This window comes from Stegostoma tigrinum, chromosome 8 (assembly GCF_030684315.1).
Source record: "Stegostoma tigrinum isolate sSteTig4 chromosome 8, sSteTig4.hap1, whole genome shotgun sequence".
Classification (NCBI taxonomy): domain Eukaryota; kingdom Metazoa; phylum Chordata; class Chondrichthyes; order Orectolobiformes; family Stegostomatidae; genus Stegostoma; species Stegostoma tigrinum.
The window spans coordinates 57,457,510-57,479,286 of NC_081361.1; the positions used below are offsets into that span (position 1 = coordinate 57,457,510).

The 21,777-nt window shown below is 42.8% G+C and overlaps 1 protein-coding gene across 8 annotated transcripts in view; it reads right to left on the minus strand.

The window, feature by feature from the left end:
* frem1b (Fras1 related extracellular matrix 1b) overlaps window positions 1–21,777 on the minus strand; it is a 254,064-nt gene that overhangs the window by 131,874 nt on the left and 100,413 nt on the right. For all 8 annotated transcript variants that reach the window (XM_048539869.2, XM_059647910.1, XM_048539868.2 and 5 more), the window contains 2 exons: window positions 16,715–17,016; window positions 16,255–16,454 (listed from right to left, as the gene is read on the minus strand). In XM_048539869.2, the coding sequence (XP_048395826.2) occupies window positions 16,255–16,454; window positions 16,715–17,016 (502 nt within the window). The remainder of the gene's footprint in view (window positions 1–16,254; window positions 16,455–16,714; window positions 17,017–21,777) is intronic.

Below are 21,777 nucleotides of genomic sequence, written 5' to 3' on the forward strand. Positions count from 1 at the left end.
TGACCTGTCCGTCTCCTCTCCACCTATCTTCTCCTTTATCCACCTTCTATCCGCCTCCCCCTCCTCCCTATTTATTTCAGAATTGCCTTCCCCTCTTCCATTTCTGACGAAGGGTCTAGACCCAAAACATCAGCTTTCCTACTCCTCTGATGCTGCTCGGCCAGCTGTATTCATCCAGCTCTATACCTTGTTATCTAAGATCCCATTGTACTCTGATGTAAGCTTCTTCACTGTCTACTACATGTTTCCAACTGGCTACATCGCCAAATGAAATTAGAAAATAGAATGATTAATAATCAGGATTAGAAGTATCATTGAGGTGTACAATGATCCTCAGACAGCTGTTCTCACCATATGGCACACTTGTGACCTCTCTCTCCATGAGCATCACCTTGCGCTGTCTCATACGTGACCTCGTTCTCAGTTCCATTTCTTTCTTTATACCATTCAATGCCTCAACAAGAACATTTTTTTCTTCTTTTCACGAGCTAAGGAATAGCAATTCACATAAACAACATGTTCTGCGTCCATCCTCTTCTGTTTTTCTTGCTGACTGCATCGCTTCTTATACTCGCGCCTCATGTGATGTATTCACTCTCTGAATACCCTCTGATCTTCTGCTTTCTGATGCTGAGTGATCTGTCATCAGCAAAAATTATTTTACCCTTTTACTCCTCCACCTCAGGCATGGTATGACACTGAACTCTTCTTCCATCACCTTCACCCTTGTGTCCATTTTTCAAACAAGAGTCCTTTTTCTTCTCCGTGGACTCTTTCACTAATTTCTCATACTCTCCCTCCATTGGACACCTCCTCTGGGCTCTTGCCTGCCTTTAATCTATTCATTGAGAGTGATCTACATCACATCAATTGCCTTAACATCACTGCTCCCTTCACCCACTATAGACTCTCTCTCTGTACTAAGTGCACTCTGTTTTCTAAGTTCCATCCTTGACATTATCATTGAATCTGTCGATAAGGTGCTGTTTTCATCTGGTGTGCCGACCTCTACATGGAGATGTGGTGTGCCAGTTCTCAGATGCTTCATCCTATCTCCCCCGGATAAAGACAGCACCATTGAATTCCAAGCTATTATTTTCGGAACTGTCACTGACCACATCTCCTCTGGAGTCAGTCACTCCACAACTTCCCACCTCAAACGCCAACCGTGTACTGCCCACTTCTACCTCCTTCTCTGTTCCATTTGTAGTGATAGGCTGTCCACCAATATCCGTGAAAAAAAATCCATCATCTCCCACAGTTTCCTTGATTGTACTTTCTCACACCCTGCTTCTGTAAGGACTCTATTTCATTCTTCCAGTTTTCTGTCTCAGCCAAAGCTTTTCCAATGATGGTACCTTCCGTTGTGATGTCTGTGACATGACCTCGTTTGTTGATCAACCGAGGACTCCCTCTGTGTTGTAGGCAGGGCCCTCAACTGTTGCCAGTCCCCATTTCCTGAACTTCTGCCATCACCTCTTTCCCTCCCAGAGTAACGGTAGAATTTGCCAATTCTCACTAATATACCGCAATAGCTTCCACATTCATTCAAAAAGAATTTCCTCTGCCATGTGTTCCACCTCCATGGATGCTACAGTCAAACATATCCAAAAATACTGCAGAAATTCGATATCTTTGTTAGCATTGTGCAGAGACCATTCCCTCTGCAACACCCATTGCACTCTTCTATTACTTTGAACACCTCTTCATCGCACTATGGCAGTTTTTCATACAATCACTGAAGGTGTAACAATTGCCTTTTTACCTCCTTGCACTCAACAACTATCTGTAGCTTTAAGGCACAACATAGCTATCACTCAACTATTACCATCAAGTAAGAGACCCTACACTTTCACTAAACCAGGGTCAAAGAGCTTTCTAGCAACAGACCTAACATACGTAAAAGTAGACTATCGACCTGGTTAAGCCACAGCATTGGACTAGAAATATACTAATTGCTGAAACAACAGGCTAACAAATGGATCCGGTCAGAGCTCTGCATTAAACTAAAGGGAGGCATTCCATAAATGTTTCTGTCTTCAATGGTGGCAGAGTCCACAATATCAATGCCAGAGATAAGGCAGAAGAATTTGCAACCATAGGAACATTTGGAGGGACACACGAACAGGATTAGGCATTCAGCCTCTCCAAACGTTTCTACCATTCAATGAGATCACGGCAGGTATGTGGGGTTAGGCCAAGAATCAGATTTTGACCAATACCCCTTACATACTGCCTTTGCTTAACAAAAATTATGTATTTCAGCTTTAAAATTAACAATTGATTCGGCATGTAATATTATTTGTTGAAGGGAGTTCCAAACCTCGACCATCTTTTGTTTGTAGAAATGCTTGCCAACATCATTCCTGAACGGTCTTTCCCGAAAACTTAGACTATGCCCCTTAGTTCTCAAATCCCTACCAATGGAAACAATTTATCTCTATCTATCCAGTCTTTTCCTGTTAACATCTTGAGAACTTTGATCAGATCACTCCTTAAGCTTCTAAATTCTATAGAAAACAGGTCTGATTGTCATTAAGATAATAAAGTGTGAAGCTGGATGAACATGGCAGGCCAAGCAGCATCTCAGGACCACAAAAGCTGACGTTTCGGGCCTCGACCCTTCACCAGAGATGAAGGGTCTAGGCCTGAAACGTGTTTTTGTGATCCTGAGATGCTGCTTTGGCCTGCTGTGTTCATCCAACTTCACACTTTATTATCATGGATTCTCCAGCATCTGCAGTTCCCATCATCTCTGATTGTCATTAACTGGCCTCATAGTCCAGGTGTCATTTTTGTGAACCTAGTCCAATATATCCTTCCTAAGCTGGGTGCCCAGTTCTGTGTGCTATTTTCTGCTAGAAGTGCTGAACCCATTTAGCTTTCTCCTGAGGACCCCACCATCAATCATGCCAGGCCTCAGTCAAATTGATTCTCTCCATGTCTTATCAAGAAACAGTTGAGAAAATGGGAAAATAAAGACCAGGAATGTAAATAATCGCTCAGCTGTAGTGCTGAAACCCTGAGTTCTAGAACTAGCCATATTCCTGGCCAAAATATTTCAGTATCTACAGGGACCTACAGGACAGGGAGGGAAGGTGGTGCCATAATGTTACGACACTTTACTAGTAATTCAGAAAGCTCGTCTAATCCTCTGGTAACATTAGTTCAAATCCCACCACAGCAGGTGGTGAAATTTGAATTTAAAAGTTGGTTGAAAACTAAGCTATTATAATGGAACCCATGGAATTAGTCATAAAAATCCACTTGATTCACCAATGTTCTTTAGGATTGGAAGTTAACCAAGGCTAGCTGGTCTTGCTTTCATATGACTCCACGCCAATAGCAATGAATTGTACAAATTCTAATCAAAATAATAAAAACTGCATGAACATAAGTGCCAGAAATGACCAGGGCAAATTCAGCTCCATCAATCTTGCAAAGTCCTTCACATTATCACCTGGGGAGGCATGCCAACGCTGGGAGTTTTCTCAATGTCAAACCAAGCTCTCTGTAAAGTATGCTTTTGAGGACAACTACGTACCAGACACTAAAAACTTCATTCTTATATTTTACTTGTCACACTGGCAAGACAGACAGACTGGAGATGATGATAAACAGTCAGGAAAGAGTTGCTCTTGAAATGAGCAGGGCATTGTGGTTCAGTGGTTAACACTGCTGCCTCACAGCACCAGGAACCTGGGTTCAATACCACCTTCAGGCGACCGTCTGAGTAGAGTTTGCACAACCTTCCTATGTCCGTGTGGGTTGCCTCTGGGTGCTCCGGTTTCCTCCCACAATCCAAAGATGTGCAGGCTAGGTGGATTGGACATGTTAAATTGGCCATAGCGTTCAGGGATGTGTAAATTAGGTGGGTTATAGGGGGATGGGTCTGGGTGGGATGCTCTGAGGGTCAGTGTGGACTTGTTGGGTCGAACGGCCCGTTTCCACACTGTAGGGATTCTACAATTCTATGAAATCCACAATGCTGACTCAATCCTGCGGCACAGTGGCTCCGTGGTTAGCACTGCAGGCTCATAGCACCAGGGACCCAGGTTCGATTCCAGCCTCAGGCAACTGTCTGTGCGGAGTTTGCACATTCCCCCCATGTCTGCGTGGGTTTCCTCTGGGTGCTCCAGTTTCCTCCCACGGTCCAAAGATGTGCAGGCTAGGTGGATCGGCCATGCTAAATTTCCTGTAGTGTTCAGGGGTGTGTGGGTTATAGGGGGATGGGTCAGGGTGGATGCTCCACGGGGCGGTGTGGACTTGTTGGTCCGAAGGGCCTGCTTCCACACTGTAGGGAATCTAATCTAATCTAATAACAAGGTGTAGAGCTGGAATGAGTACAAACAGCGTCCATCGATAGAATCCCGCAGCAGGACATCAGATCCAAACTCAACCACTCACTAACGCTGGATGAGGCTCACTCCGCCATCACTAAGCTGAAACTCCACAAAGCCCCCGGTATCGACAGAATCCCTGCTGAAGTATACAAATTAGGAGGAGCTTCGCCCCTGAACGAACTCACCAACCTATTTGCACTCTGTTGGGAACAAGGTGAGGTGCCAGCTGATCTACGTGACTCTCTGATAGTCTCCCTGTATAAGAACAAGGGTGAGAAATCGGACTGTTCGAACTACAGAGGTGTCACGCTGCTGTCTACGGTTGGGAAGATTCTCTCCAGAATCCTCTTGGACAGACTGATCCCCACTATTGTGGAGGACAGCCTGACAGAAAATCAATGTGGTTTTAGAGCGAACAGAGGCACATCCGACATGATCTTCGCACTATGCCAACTTCAGGAGAAATGCCGTGAGCAGAACATTGGACTTTAGGCGGCATTCATTCACCTCACCAAAGCCTTCGATACTGTCAGCTGCGACAGTCTATGGAAATTCCTGGAGAAGCTCGGATGCCCTCCTAAGTTCTTAACCATCCCACAGCAACTTCATGAAGGTCAGAGCGGCAAGGTGAAATACAATGGTGACCTATCACACCCGTTCCCCATCAGCAACGGCGTGAAGCAGGGCTGTGTCTTGGCACCAATGCTCTTCGCCATCTTCTTCAAAATGATGCTGCAGGAAGCGATGGAAGGCATCACAAACAGCATCTACATTCGTTTCTGCCCGGACGGTAATATCTTCAATCTGCGCCGCTTCCTCGCTCGCACTAAGACAACACGGGAGCCCATCATGGAGCTGCTGTATGCGGACGACTGCGCCCTACTCACACACACAGAAGATGCACTACAGACTGCAGTGACGCGCCTCTCCAAAGCTGCAAAGGCTTTCGGGCTAACGATCAGTCTGAAGAAGATGGCGATCCTGTACCAGAAGCCACCATGCAGCGCATCCAACCCACCTCGAATCTCGATCGGCGGCCACCCCCCTCAACACGGTCGAACGTTTCACGTACGTGGGAAGCATAATCTCCAACGATGCTACAGTCACAGGAGACGTCGACAATCGCCTTGCGAAAGCAAGTAGCGCCTTCGGGTGACTCGATAAGCAGGTCGACGAAAATCCAGGTTTACAAGGCCGCGGTCATCACCACATTGCTCTACGGTTCCAAGGCCTGGGTTCTGTATCGGAGACAGATGCGGCTGCTGGAACAAATCCACCAACGTTGCCTGAGCTCTATATTGGGCATCACCTGGCAGGACCGCGTCTCTAACAACGAAGTGCTGGAAAAGGCCCGACTCCCCAGCATCGAAGCGGCCCTTCTCCTGAAGCAACTTTGATGGTCGGGTCATGTATTGCGGATGGACAACACCAGAATACCCAAGACAGTGTTCTTCGGGGAACTCTGCGACAGCAAAAGAAACCGTGGTGCCCCGCGCAAGCGCTACAAGGACCAACTGAAGCAACAGCTGTCTCAGGCCGGCATTGCCTCAACGGAATGGCAAAAGCTGGCCTCTGATAGGGATGCATGGCGGAAGAAAACTACGATGGCGATGGAGCAGTTCGAATGTTCGAGGAGAGCAGCTGCAGAGGACAGACAGAAACGCAGGAAGGAGCCCTCATCTCAAGTTCCGCTGTCCGGAGCATTCCCCTGCCCGCACTGCCCCAGGATCTGCAGGTCCAGGATAGGACTCTACAGCCACCAACGGTCATGCCAACGAAATTGCTGACGAATCTCTTCTCAACTGATCTTCGCAAGCGAAGAATCTACCATCATCAGAGCTGGAGGAACACAGGAGGCCAAACAACATCAGAGGAGCAGGAAGGCTGACGTTTCGGGCCTAGGCCCTTCTTCAGAAAACCCATGAAGTCTCATTGCATCAGGTCAAACATTGGCCATGAAAATGTCTGTTGATTAGAACATAGAACAGTACAGCACAGTACAGGCCCTTCGGCCCACGATGTTGTGCTGTGGAATAATCCTAATCCAAAAATAAAGTAATCTAACCTACATTCCCCTCAATTCACTGCTGTCCATGTGCATGTCCAGCAGTCGTTTAAATGTCACTAATGACTCTGCTTCCACAACTTCCACTGGTAAAGTATTCCATGGGCTCACAACTCTCTGGGTGAAGAACCTCCCTCTGACGTCTCCTCTATACCTTCCTCCTAACACCTTAAAACTATGACCCCTTGTGGCAGTCAATCCTGCCCTGGGGAAAAGTCTCTGGCTATCGACTCTATCCATGCCTCTCATTACCTTGTACACCTAATTATACCTCTTGCTCTGCTAAATGGATGAATCAGTTCTCCATCATCTGGACCATCCTTTGGAAGAAGTGCTGCAGGTGACATGGGCACAGAATCTACCCGGGGTGGAAGTCTTCAATATCTATTACTAAGAGTGGCTCAGTGGCTGTACTACAACCCAAGCTGGCTAAGTGTTAAAGTAATTCCCAGCTGGATTGGAGCCACGGCGGATTGGGAAGGAACCAACAAGAGGGAAAAATGTACTTGACCTTGTTCTCGTTAATTGCTCTACAGATTGCAGATACATCCATCCTTGACAGCTTTAGCAGGACTGAGCACTATACAATAATAGTGGCGATAGAATCTCACCTTCACGTTGAGGATTCTGCTCATTGGGTTACGTGTCACTTCCAATCCTGTTATGCGGCCAGATTTTGAACAGTTCCTGCTACTCAAAAGTAGCCAACTATGAGGCTATTTGTTTGTTGTTTGTTTGCTTTTTTGAAACTTGCAAAGGCATATTTTGGGATGAATGGGATTTCATTTTAACTGTATTTAAAATTCTAAATTTGTATTCAGTAAATAGCTTGAATTATTCTATTATTTTTCTTTTGTTTATAAACTTATTTTTATTCTAAAATCTGCAGCATGAGTGTTCATGTTTGAGCAAGAGACCACCTTGTTAAAACCAAAACAAAACTATCAAACCAAGTTTCAGTTCGGGGGTTTGACTTGTATAACACCAACTGGGATCACAGTAGTAGCCCCATTGTGCTGAGTGAAAGATCCATCTCAAACTCCTCTAGAGGGCCGAGCACTATCTGAAGAGGCCTGTTTATTTCACTCTATGACAGATGAAGAAACAACCACACTAAAAGGACAGCTGCAGTTCGTAAAGAGAGAACATCACTACCTTCTCAAGGAATGGGAAATAAATGTTGGCTGAGCCAGTGATGCCCACATATCCTGAATAATCAAAAAATATAAACAAAAGCAAAATAAATCTCTGGCATATCCCACAATCAACCATAATCATCAAGCTGTGAGATCAACCTTTGGTCATTTGAAAGTGCAGTAAGGCTTTCCAGAAGCAATGCCAGGCAGACTGGAAAATGAGGCCAGAGATAATGGGAACTGCAGATGCTGGAGAATCTGAGATAACAAAGTGTGGAGCTGGATGAACACAGCAGGCCCAGCAGCATCTTAGGAGCACAAAAGCTGATGTTTCGGGCCTAGACCCTTTATCAGAAAAGGGGCATGAGGTGTGGATTCTGAAATAAATAGGGAGAGGGGGAGGCAGGCCGAAGATGGATAGAGGAGAAGATAGGTGGAGAGGAGAGTATGGGTGGGGAGGTAGGGAGGGGATAGGTCAGGGATAGGTCGGGGAGGACGGACAGGTCAAGGGGGTGGGATAAGGTTAGTAGGTAGGAGATGGAGGTGTGGCTTGAGGTGGGAGGAGGGGATAGGTGAGAGGAAAAACAGGTTAGGGAGGCGGGGACGAGCTGGGCTGGTTTTGGGATGCAGTAGGGGGAGGGGAGATTTTGAAGCTTGTGAAATCCACATTGATACCATTGGACTGCAGTGTTCCCAAGCAGAATATGAGTTGCTGTTCCTGCAACCTATGGGTGGCATCATTATGGCACTGCAGAAGGCCCAGGATGGACATCTCATCTAAGGAATGGGAGGGGGAGTTGAAATGGTTCGTGACTGGGAGGTGCAGTTGTTTATTGTGAACCGAGCTTAGGTGTTCTGCACAGCGGTCCCCAAGCCTCCGTTTGGTTTCCCCAATGAGAGGAAGCCATACTGGGTACAGCGGATGTGCAGGTGAACATCTGCTTGATGTGGAAAGTCATCTTGGGGCCTGGGATGGGTGTGAGGGAGGAGGTGTAGGGGCAGGTGTAGCACTTCCTGCGGTTGCAGGGGAAAATGCTGGGTGTGGTGGGGTTGGAGGGGAGTGTAGAGCGGACAAGGGAGTCGAAGAGAGAGTGGTCTCTCCGGAAGGCAGACAAGGGTGGTGTTGGAAAAATGTCTTTAGTGGTGGGGTTTGTAGATGGCGGAAGTGTCGGACGATGATGCGTTATGATGTGTATCCGGAGGTTGGTGCGGTGGTATGTGAGGACTAGGGGTATTCTCTTTTGGCGGTTATTGCGGGGGCGAGGTGTGAGGGAAATGCGAGTGACACGGTCGAGGGGGCTCTTGACCACTGCGGGGGGGATGTTGCGGTCCTTGAAGAACGAGGACATCTGGGATGCACGGGAGTGGAATGTCTCAGCCTGGGAGCAGATGTGGTGGAGGCGAAGGAATTGGCAATAGGGGATGGAATTTTTGCAGGAAGGCGGGTGGGAGGAGGTGTATTCCAGGTAGCTGTGGGAGTCGGTGGCTTGAAATGGACATCGGTTTGTAGGTGGTTGCCTGAGATGGAGACAGAAAGGCCCAGGAAAGTAAGGGATGTATTGGACATGGTCCAGGTGAACTTAAGGTTGGGGGTGGAAGGCGTCCATTTCCTACCTTCTAACCTCATCCCGCCCCCTTGACCTGCCTGTCCTCCCGGGACTGACCTATCCTCTCCCTACTACCCCACCCATACTCTCCTCTCCACCTATCTTCTCCTCTATCCATCTTCAGTCCGCCTCCCCATCTCTCCCTATTTATTTCAGAATCCTCTCCTCATCCCCCTTTTCTGAAGAAGGGTCTAGGCCTGAAATGTCAGCTTTTGTGCTCCTGAGATGCTGCTTGGCCTGCTGTGTTCATCCAGCTCCACACTTTGTTATCCTGGAAAATGAGGTGTTAGTCTGCTAAAGCTACAACAGAGGACTATTTGCATGTGAAACAAAAGCAACTTGCAAAGACAGGGCTAAGTATTCCCACTACCTACTGGCTGAGACCTAAGTCCTGCAGTCCTGTCACATCAAGTCATAGCTAACCGAAGGTGGACAGTTAAAGAATGGGAATGGGTGCTTCACAAATGTTTCCAATCCTCAATCATGGGGAAGCTGAACATATCTGTACAAAAAGACAAGGCTGAAACATTTACACACATCTTTAACGAGAATTGCTGAGTAGATGATCCATATCTGCCTCCTACATGATTATGGAAGTTCCTCAATGCAGTATTCTAGGTTTAATCAACTTCAGCAGCTTCTGGGGTCTTCTCTCCATCACAATATCTCAAACGTGGTGATGTTCACTGATGATTGCAGTGTTCTATCCTCTTCATAATGCAGCAGATACTGAAGTAGTCTGTGCACAATGCATGAAGGCCTGGACAATGTTGGGGTTTGGCCTAATAAGTAGCAAGTAATATTCATACCACACCAGTCTGAGAACATTTCTCCTTGACATTTATTGAAATTATCATTGCTAAATCTCCTAACGTCAATATTCTGGGGAGCACCATTGATTAGAAACCTAACTAGTCCAACCACCACATCTACTAGAGCAGGTCGAGGGTTGTAACTTCTTACCTTTACAAAGCCTGTCTGCAATCTGCAAGGCACCATTCAATAGTATGATTGAATATTCTCCCCATGCCTAGATGAACACAGCTCCAAAAGCACTATGGGCGCTCAACACCATCTTGGATAAACAGCTTGCATGATTGACACTTAAATTTTCATTCCTTTTAACACAAACACACACAGAGGCCTAGAAACTGCATTACAACAAATTACAAAGGCTCCAACAGCATCTTCTAAGCCAACTACCACTGTTGTATTCTTGTGCTGTCTTCCCTAATACAGGATTTCACTCAGGATTAGTGAGTAACATAGCTTCAATTTATTTGAAAACCTCTGAAGAAAGGTGATTAAATATGGATAAAATTATTACACTCTCCTACTCTTGCTTGTAGCTGCCTGAGTCCATCATGGCTTTTGCTGAATAAGTGTCATCCTGGTTCCTAGCTCATGAGCATAATACATTCACAGTCAGCTCTTAAAACAGTAAGACAACATTCTCTTCCAACACTTCCAGTAAAAACTGCATGCAGTAAGAGTAAGAATGCATATCATTTGATAATAGGAAAAATATTTACACAGAAATGAGTGTTAAAAATGTTCAGGTTTGAGAGTCTAAGCTTCTGTGACAATTTGTCGGTGGTACAACAATCCTTCCGGATCTCTCAATGGTATGACTTCCTGGAAATCTAGGCTTCACACTTGGGTGTCTTCAACTTCTGGATGTGCTTGTTGTTACTGTGTTGATTGTTGTCACAATGGTTTCCCGTATCCTCAGTATCTGAGTGTATGTTCTGTGCTTAGCCTAAAGTACTGCACAGTTTCTGTTTCTCTTCATTGTAATTCCATTCGGTATTGTGACTTTGTAGGATCCAGGCCCATTTTGGAAACCTCCGAGGGTAACAATGATTCCTGTGTGGGATGTGTTTCTGACCTTCAGCCTTACACACAGATTAGGTAATTCTGCACATGTGTGTCAGTCATACACCACCTTCATTCTCACTTGTTTTTCGAGAAACATGTTTTATATTTCTGAGAACATGTAATGGCTTGGCTGGCTTATTCTAAACGGCCTCTCAAACATGATCTTTGCTGGTAACATTAAACCCAAATATAGGGATGTAGGTGGGGCATAGCAATACAAAAATCCTGTTTTATTACCTTGCACATAAGCCCATAATTGTTCTAACATGTGAACCATTCACTTGGCAAGACCATTGGATGTGAGATAATGTGGAGAGGCTGTCATGCAATTTATGTCGCATTTGATACAGATCATAAAAGGTCTGCCTATACTTTGTGGCCCATTACCACATACTGAATAAACTGAATGTTGCACTTAACCTCATCTGTCATGGACACACTTGACGTGTCCTTTAACTGTTTCAGAATTATTCAGGTAGTCAGTGACTAGTGGAAATTTATCACCATATGTTGTGAATAAATCTGTTGCAATTTTAGACCAAGGGGTTGACAGAATCTAATGAGAATACAGCGACCATAAGACCACAGGAAATGGGAACAGTAGGCCATTCAGCCACTCAAGCCTGCTCCAATATTCAGTAGGGTCATTTTTGATCTGACATTCCTCATGCCCACTCTCCTGTATTTTACTTGTAACCTTTGAATACTCTTCTGATCAAGAATCTATTTATCTCAGCCTTAACTAAATGCAAGAACACTGTTCCCACAGCTCTCCGTGGCAATGAATTGCAGAGACTTATAACTCTTTAAGACAAAAAATTTCTCCTTATCTTGGTCTTAAATTAGGGTCGCTTTATATTGAAACTGTGCCTTCTAGTCCGAAACTCTCTCATAAGGGGAAACATCCGTTCAGTTTTTATCCTGTCAAATCCCAAAAGAATCTGACAAGTTTCAATTAGGTCACCTCTTATTCTTCAAAACTCCATTGAGTAGATTCTCAACCTGTTCAGCAGACCTTCCATATTGGGGATCATTCCAGTGAACCTTCTGTGAACTGCCTCCAGTGAAATAAAATATTCCTTTTAATAAGGGGACAAAAACTGCTCACAGTAGCCTAGTCACTTGACCAGCACCTTGTAAACTTGCCGCAAGACTGGAGTACTCTTATACTCAAACTCACTTGAAACAAGGATTAACATTCCATTAGTCTTCCTGATTACCCGCAACACCTGCGCATCAGCTTTCTGTGTCTTGTGAACAAGTCCCTTGTATTGCAGCTTTCTGCAGATTTTCTCCAGTTAAAGGTTTATATTCTTTTTGTGACTTTCTTTTTCATTTATTTTTTGTATCATCTCCAAATTTGGCCACAGTACAATTGGATCCATGCTCCAAATCATTGATGAATATTAGAAACAGAGGAACCTTGTGTTGCTGTGATTTGTGACTTTGACACACATTGTAAATTTTCACTGTCTTCTTTATGTTACAGTCATGTCCTGGCCAATACACAATATCATGTGCCAGGTATCTTGTTCCCTCTATGCCAAAATTTCTCTCTCATAGCTCTGGCAATATATCTTGGTGAAGAGCTTTTGGTACAACAATAGTTTCCCTTGAACAATTATATCTCCTGAGATACTTAATTAATCTTCGATGACCAAAAGCATCCGAGAGGATCTGGCAGCTCCTTTAACATGCCAGGCCATCACCCTAGATATTTTCTAACCAACCTGACACACCTTTCCCAAGGATTTGTGATCGGTTTCCACAGTGAATTGCTCGCCAAACAGGTATGTATGAATTTTTTCTTATTGAATATGAGAGATAGTGTTTCATGCTGTTGGAATAATTGGACAGCAATAAATGTTTGTACCCAATGCAATTTGATTATATTCTTGAATGATGCACACTCCTTGTCCTTTCTGAGATGTATCAGATTCCTGGCTCACTTTCTTCCTTGCACCATGGTCCTGGAAGATACAAGTTTCTGCTGAAAATGCTCATTTGAGGGATTCAGACACACGTCAATTATCCTGTTGTCATATACAAGGAACATTTTTCTTAAGCCCTCTCTTGCCATTGACACCTTGTTGGAAAGGTTTGGTATTAATGGTGTTATAAAGCTAAAAATCTGTGACATCTCTTCAGGTCTTCTTTTTCTTGGGAAGTGGGCATTTGTCTTACATATTTGACTTTGCATCGATAGATCTTTTTCTATTTGGTTGCATCCTGTTGTAGCCTTTAGTTATGTCGCTGGAACCAGATTTTTCGCGAAGGTGAGACAGTGTTCTTTACACTGCCCAACTACTTCCTTATTTTCTGTATTCAGGCTAATGTGTCACTAATGGTAACCTCAACTAATTTTTGTCTAGCTGCAATTGTTTCATACTTTATACCTTCTTTAAGGAATACTGTGTCCAGTTCTGGTCACCCAGTTATAGAAATGATATTAAACTGGAGATGGTTCAGAAGGGATTTATTAGGATGTTGCTGGGCACAGAAGGTTTGAGTTATAATGAAAGGCTGGATAGGCTGGGACTCTTCACTGGAGCATAGGAAATTGAGAGGTGACCTTATAGAAGTTTATAAAATAATGAGTGCTATAGGTAGACTTAATGGTAGTGTCTTTTCCCCAGGATCGAGGATTACAAGACAAGGGGACACATTTTCAAGGTGAGAAGGGAGATATCTAAAAAAGACATGAGGGCCAAATTTTTTTACACAGGAAGAAAGTTCTAATGGGATATCTATTGCTTTCCAATTCAACCTAGGGAATTTGGTGATCATCTTCCTGATCTTTCCATCTTTTACAAATGTTATTACTGTTGAGGAAACTTGCAATTGCGAAGCCATAGTCTAATCTGTACAGAAATTAGTCAATACAGCTGCTTTTTTTTTTGCTTTTTAAAGATAATTCATTGCACTCTTTTTAGCTATGGCTGAAGATTTGTTATTCTGCACAGTTGGTGTCTTTTTCTGTAAGGCTCACACTCAAGGTTTTGTCAATTGTACAGCTTCTGCAGCACATTTTACAACCAACTCACCACCTGTATCGACCACTGATGTGGCCAAATCATGAAAGAAATATCTTCTGTTCAACCAACGCTACTTGTTTAGTGACTTTTGTCTCTTTGGGTGTCTTCAAATATGCCTGTCACCTACTATTTCCTCTCCAGTACAGCCATAAAAAAGGATATTCTGAGATGCTTTGCTAGTTTTTATTTCAAAGGTATTATTAATATTTGTCTCCAATATTTTTCACTTTTCCTTTAGATTTCAATGCTTACAACTTTTCTTTCTCCCAGAGTTTGGTATTTTCTGCACACATCCAGATTTTCCTTTGTTGGTGCTGAAGTGAAAAAAATAATGTTTTCTGGAGCACAGTTAATGAGGGCTGAATACTAGAGAAAATACATAGGCATTCCTCGGGGTATTATCCTATATTTAACTTTTTTCAACCTGGTCTGAGACAATTGATTAAGATTGATACTTAAATGTCCGCTAATAGCCACTCTTGATTATTCTCAAATTATGGGCACTTTTATGAAGCATATAGGAAATGTAGCCAATGATAAAGGAATGATGGAGCAGTTTTTCATGGTTGTAGAAATTTAGTGAAGAATGGAAGTTACAATATAATCTACTGCTACACAGACCATGGAGATAAGAGAAAATTGAAGGTTGAGTTACCTTAGGAAGCATCGGAACCATGACTGAGACTGAGATGGGACACAAGGATGGGGGAATGGGATACATTAAGTTGAAAATAAAACACTGTGCTGATAGCTTCTCCCAAAATGAAAAGGTATCTTGGATAATCAGGAGAAACTCATCCTCAGCAATGCTTACATTTGTTTTTGCTTTCTGAATCCAGGACCTCAACAAGCTGCTTTATCAATCACCTTTTTCCCCATTATAAGGTCAGAAATGGGTACGTTCACTGATCATTACACAATGTTCAGCACCATTCACAATTCGTCAGATACTGAAGGATTCCATGAAAAATGCAACAAGACACAGACAATGTCAAGAGATAATGGGAACTGCAGATGCTGCAGAATCTGAGATAACAAAATGTGGAGCTGGATGAACACAGCAGGCCAACATCAGCTTTTGTGCTCCTAAGATGCTGCTTGGCCTACTGTGTTCATCCAGCTCCACACTTTGTTATCGCAGACAATGTCCAAGCTGGGGCTGAGAATTGGCAAGTAACATTTGTGCTATGCAAGTTCCTGGCAATGATCATCTCTAGTAAGGGAGCATTTAACAATCACTCCTTTCCGAGTAATGGCAGAACCATGCCTGAAGTACCTACAATACAACTGAGAAACTCAACTGGATATCCCATATAAATATTGTGGATTTAAGAACAGGTGAGAGGCAAGAAATCTTCAAGTTAGTAACTCTACTCCTGAATCCTGAAGCCCATCCACCATGTACATGGCACAAGTTTGGAGTGTGACGGAATACTCCTTACTTACCTGTAGGGGTGCAACTCCAATAACAGTCAAGAATTTTGACACCATTCAGGACAAAGCAGCAGTTTGATGGCATCATTTCCACTAGAATTCACTCCCTCCACCTCTGATGGTCAGTAGCAGCAATATGAACCGTCTATACAATACAAACATTTATCAAGGCTTCACAGACAGTAACTATCAAACCCACAACCACTACCAGAAAGAAGGCTGAGGGTTTCAAAACAATGGGAATAACACCACCTCCAAGTTCATCTCCAAGTTGTTCAACATGTTGACTTGGAAATAAATTACTGTTGCTTCACTGTCACTGGGACAAAAAAAATTAGAACTCCCTCAAAACAACATTGTGGATTTATGTGCATTAAATGGATTGTAGCAGTTAAGGAAGGCAGCTCACCACCACCACATTCTCAAGGGCAATTAGGGATGGACAAGAAATACTGGTTTAACCACCAAAGCCCACTTTCCCTTAAGCTAAAAGCAAGAGTGCAGTTTTGCACGATTGTCTTTATGAATCAAGGAACATATTCACTGAAAATTTTACCACAGATTAAATTTATATTTACAATGATATTATAGATTGTGTTTTGTAAAATTAGTGATTTGAATTTTCCTTTTTATCACTTTGTATATTGTTGTGCTCCTAAATATAACAGTTTAGTTATATTAAGCCAACACATAAGCCATTCATTAAATTTAATCATTTATTTGATCAATTTCAAATGTTTTTGATAAAATGGTTACCTGAAGGAGGAATCTGGTCCTTTCATCTCTGAATTCCACTCTAGTTGGAATATAGTCAGTATCAGGAGAGGGTGGACTGAGGTGTTGGTATTTCAGCCCCATTGCTAGGAACTCTTCACAATTAGCCTTTAAGAACCGTACCTCCTTAACACCAGTGAGGCAAGCCTTCTTGTTGGGACATGTAATTTTAGCCTGTCTTGCTGAAGAAATGAAATTGTGAATAACACTTTGTGTACATACACTTTAAGCTTTATCATTACTAAATTGTTGGATTTATTGATGTGGCTAGAAGTAACTACTTCAAAATATTATTACTTGAATTTACATATCATTTCTATTAGATGTTTCTTGTATATCTTCTTAATTTAATTACCATCTCTAAGTTATTAAACCAGCACAAATAAGTATTTTACACTGTATAATGTTCTTCCATTTAAAATAAAACAAAGTCAGAAAGTACCTTTTCTAACATTCTGCCTCAGTGTATCATCCCGTAACCGTCCTTGGCCACGAAAGCTTGGATCATCAACAATAAGCTGTCCATGGGCTGGAACATTGACCTCCATTGATAAAATCTTTACCGTGCAAATTGTTTTTGCACTGTATTTGAAAGACAGAACACTTCTGTCAATAGGATTTGATGTCCCATAAAACTCGTGAACCTGAAGGCCAACCAGTCCAAGCTTGATTATACTGGATTTTGGTTCTGTAATTTGTACATTCAAAATAAATGTTTCCATAAAGGTCTGAGATTCTGTGAATCTGGAAAGGAAAGAGAAAAATGACACATCCTGCATTCTTGCACATCTTCAGCCAGTTTTTTAAGCATTGCTTAGCAGAGAGCCACGCATGTTGCAATTAGCTAACAGCAATAAATTTTAGTGCCTTAGCATTCAAATAAAGTCTTAAATGTTAACTGTAATGAAGGTGTGCTTTATGCATTAGGAATTACGCCAAAGAAAGTGTTGTGATTTGAACCTAGTTTCCAACAACAGCAATGGCATTTTAAATGTTAAAAATGGCATTTTAGCAAAACGTTAAAATGATGTCCTTTCATTCGCTTGTGTTTTAGATTATTTTACTGAAATGATTTTAGATGCTCTGAATTATTGTTTAGCATATGCTATTGATTAACCTCTAGGCACTAAAAATATGCCATGAATAAACGTTGTGACTGGAGTGGTATTGACTCAAGCAGAGCAGTATCACTTGGCTTTGTTTGCTGTTAAGTGATGATAGCTTGATCAGCCATATAGTCACCAAATCTGGACACAATATTCCCAGGCTAAGGTTTCCAACGATATCCATTAACATGTCTACTAAAGAATACTCATCAATTTTGGACAAGGGATGAATTATCTTTAATAACTTCCAGTGTTTTATAGCTTTACCACATGCAATCTTCAGAGCAACTGATAAAGAATAGTAATTGGACAGAAAGGCTATTCTGAAAAATTGTAACACATGATAAACCAATATTTTGGAGCAGAGAAGGGAGGAAATTGGGAGGAAAAGTAGTAAATTATTGTGTCTGATAGGTATTACCATTGAAAGGAAGGCCAGCTTCCGGAGGCGGTGACAAGCTGACCCTAGCTTTGGGATCACAAAGTTACAAGCTTCAAAATCTCCCCTCCCCCTACTGCATCCTAAAACCAGCCCAGCTTGTCACCGCCTCCCTAGCCTGTCCTTCCTCCCACCCATCCACTCCTCCCACCTCCAGCCGCATACCCATCTCCTACCTACTAGCCTCATCCCATCCCCTTGACCTGTCCGTCCTCCCTGGACTGACCTATCTCCTCCCTAACTCCCCACCAACACTCACCTTTCCTGACTCCATCCCCGCCTCCGTGGCCTGTCTGTCTCCTCTCCACCTACCTTCTCTATCCAAATCCTATCTACCTCCACTCACTCCCTATTTATTTCAAAACACCCTTCCCCTCTCCCATTTCTGAAAAAGGGTCTAGGCCCAAAACGTCAGCTTTCCTACTCCTCTAATGCTGCTTGGCCTGCAGTGCTCATCCCGCTCTACACCTTGTTATCTCAGATTCTCTAGCATCTGCAATTCCTACTATCATTGAACACGTGGAGTTGGGATGTCATGTTGTGGCTGTACAGAACATTGGTGAGGCCACTTTTGGAATACTGCTTACAATTCTGTTTGCCCTTCAATAAGAAGGATGCTTTTAAACATGCGAGGTGCACAAAATATTTATAAGGACGTTGCTGGTCTGGAGGCTTTGAGTTATATGGACGGGTGGAATAGGCAGGGCCTCTTCTCCCTGGAGGATCAAAGACTGAGAGGTGATCTTCAAGAGGTTTATAAATTCATGAGGGTGAATTGCCAAGGTCATTTTTGTAGGGTGGGACAGTCCAAAACTAGAGGACATAGATTTAAGGTGAGAGGGGAAAGCTTTTCATGCAGTCGGTGGTGTGTGCGTGTATAATGAGCTGCCAGAGGAAGTGGTGGAGGCTGGTACAATTACAACATTTAAAAGGCACCTGGATGGGTATATGAATAGGAAGGTTTTAGAGGGATATGGGCCAAATGCTTTAAAATGGGACAAGATTAATTTAGGATATCTGGTTGGTGCTGATGAGTTGGACTGAAGCGTCTGTTTCCATGCTGTACAGCTCTATGGCTCTGTGACTCTAGAAGTAACCATTCCTTGTAACTTATTTTTATCAGCGTGGATATAATGCTACAAGGATGGGATGTCTGGTCAATTCAGACGAGTTGAACTGAAGGGTCTGTTTCCGTGTTGTATTACTATATAATTCTATACGGACTGTGCAGTAATCACTCCTACCAATACTGTTATGGAGGTAAGCAGGTACATTGTTGACAATGAGGTCACATAGACTTTTTTTCCTCAGGTTGGCTCTCTCAGGAGCTGCTTCAAACCCAAACTGGGTCATGACCATTGGGACTTGCTCAGCATGGCTATTAGTGGTGCTGCTGAGCCACTATTGATGGAAGACATTGAAAAGTACCAATCCAGAGTACATTCTGACACCATGCCACACTGAGTGCTTCCTCCAAATGGTGTCCAACATAGAGGAAGAACTGACCCATCAACAGGGCATGGTGTCAGAATATAGTAATCAGTTGGACGGCTCCTTACATATGGTTGACTTTATGCCATGAGATTTGATGGGGTTTAGAATGGATTTTGAGGTATTCTAGGGCATATGCTATTGAATACCAGTGTGCTGCTACCTCTAGTGCATCTATCCCACCAGTAAGACTAGATATACTCAGGGTTCATGACTTTTGTGACAGAGCATTATTTTTATGACTATGAGTATGACTACATCAGGCTGTAGATTAATTAATCTGTGAGACGGCTCTCCCAATTTTTGTACAATCCACAAACAATGGTTTGCAGGATCGACAGGTCTGTGTTCACTGTTGTCATTTCTCCTGCATTCATTTGTTTGGAATTTGTAGCTGTTTGAAAAAACTGTGAGGTTTGCTAGGCCATTTCAGAAGACAGTTAAGAGTGACCCATATTTTGAGAGTCTGGAGAAACATCAAAACCAGAACAGGTAGGATGGCAGATTTCCTTCTGTAAAGGACGTTAATGAATGAGATAAGGTTTTTAGACAATTTACAGTGGTTACATGTCACCATTCAAATAGCTTTTAAATTCAAATTTCTCTATTTACCATGGTGGGACTCAAAGCCGTGTCTCCAGTCCATTAGTCTGGGCTCTGGATTACTAGTCCAGTGACATTACTACTACTGCTCTGCCTGTCATCAACTACATCGTCACCACATCTCAAATTGTATCTAAATCTCCATAGATGCAATATAATGCAACAAATGTAGGGAAACTCCAGGGTTAGGTATAAGACACTGAACTTAAAATATAGTAGATTAGAATGTAAAGGGAACATCATGCTGTATGAAGAAGATTTCTACAATGTTCTGACTTTAATGGCCGAAAATGAGTTGAGGTCAAACAGTCCAATCAAGTTCCTAATGCGCATTAGTCAGCAACAAAAAATGTTCAGAATTTTGAATTTATTTGAACAAAAGCACTGCTGGGAGAAATAGACAAATGTTATTGTAGCAATCACCTCTTTTAAGGCTGAAGCTGAAATAAATTGTTGGAGAAGTAATAATGAAGATGTATTCCAGAAATAGTTCTCCTCCTAACCGACCTGTTCCAATGTACTGAAAATCTGCATCATCATGAAAAGATGAAGAATTGCCCAGGCATATCCTGACCAAAGTAAACAGGAGAAATCCAAAGAAGAGTCTGGGCCTGAAACGTCAGCTTTCCTCCCCCTATGATGCTGCTTGGCCTGCAGTGTTCATCTCGCTCTATACAGTGTTATCATTGTTCCATCAATCTGCTTTTGATCAAAATTTTGGAATGCAGTGTTGCTAAGTGGCATTTATGCAGCAATAAGTTGTTTACTATTGGTCAGCTTGGCTCGCACCTGGACAGCTCATCTCCTGACCTCATTAGAAACTTTATCAAACTGTTGAACGTATGAGTGAGTGAAGAATCATTTCCTTGAAATGAAGGCAATATTTGACTAAGTGCAGCATCAAGTAATTCTTTGAGATATATGGCTGGAGGCATATGTTGCAGAAAAAATCATGGTTGTGTTTGTTGGATGTGTCATTTCAACTTTCGGACATCACTATAGGAATTCCTGAGGGTAGGTATTTTCAAATCAATCTGTTCAGACATGTTATTACACACCCCTTGTTCAAGTGGGTCTTGAACCCAGGCATCCTGCCTCAGAGATTGGGACACTACCACTGTGCCACAAGAGCCCTAGTTCCTCAGGATAGTGCCCTAGACTCCACTATCTTCAGCTTCTTCTTCAATAACTTTCCACCCATCATAAAGTCAGAAGTAGCGAGGTTTGGTGATGGTTTAAAGCCATTCATGGCTTTACAGAGACTGAAGCAATGTTTGTTCACATTCAACCAGAGCTAGGTGGCATTTATCCTTGGGCCAAGAGGAGTCATGAAACATTCATTCCACACAAGTGCCATTAATGATTATGTCCAACAAGAGGGAGCCAAAGAGGAAGTGATGATGTAGTGGTAATGTTACTGGACTAGTATTCAGATCCACGGGAAAATTATCTCAGACCACAGATTTGAATCCCAATGTGTCAAATGATAAAATGTTAATTCAGTAATAAATTCAAAACTGGTCTAGTGGCAAATGCATAACCATGGCCAATTCTTGAAACAATCCATCTGGTTCACTAATGTCCTTTAGGGAAGGGAATTTGCTTTCCCTACTTGTTCTGATCTACATGTCACTCTCACTCCACATTGACGAATTTCACTCTCAACTGCCTCTGCACAAGTCACGCAGATCCAGAACAAGAATTACTGGCCCAGTCAGTGATGTCCTCATCACATAAATAAAACAAAAGCCCCCTTTGATATTCAATAGCATTACCAGTGCTGAATGCCTAATCATCAACAACCCCAATAATTACCATTGATCAGAGTTTTGCCTGAACAACCATTGTGGCTACAAGAACAAGTCA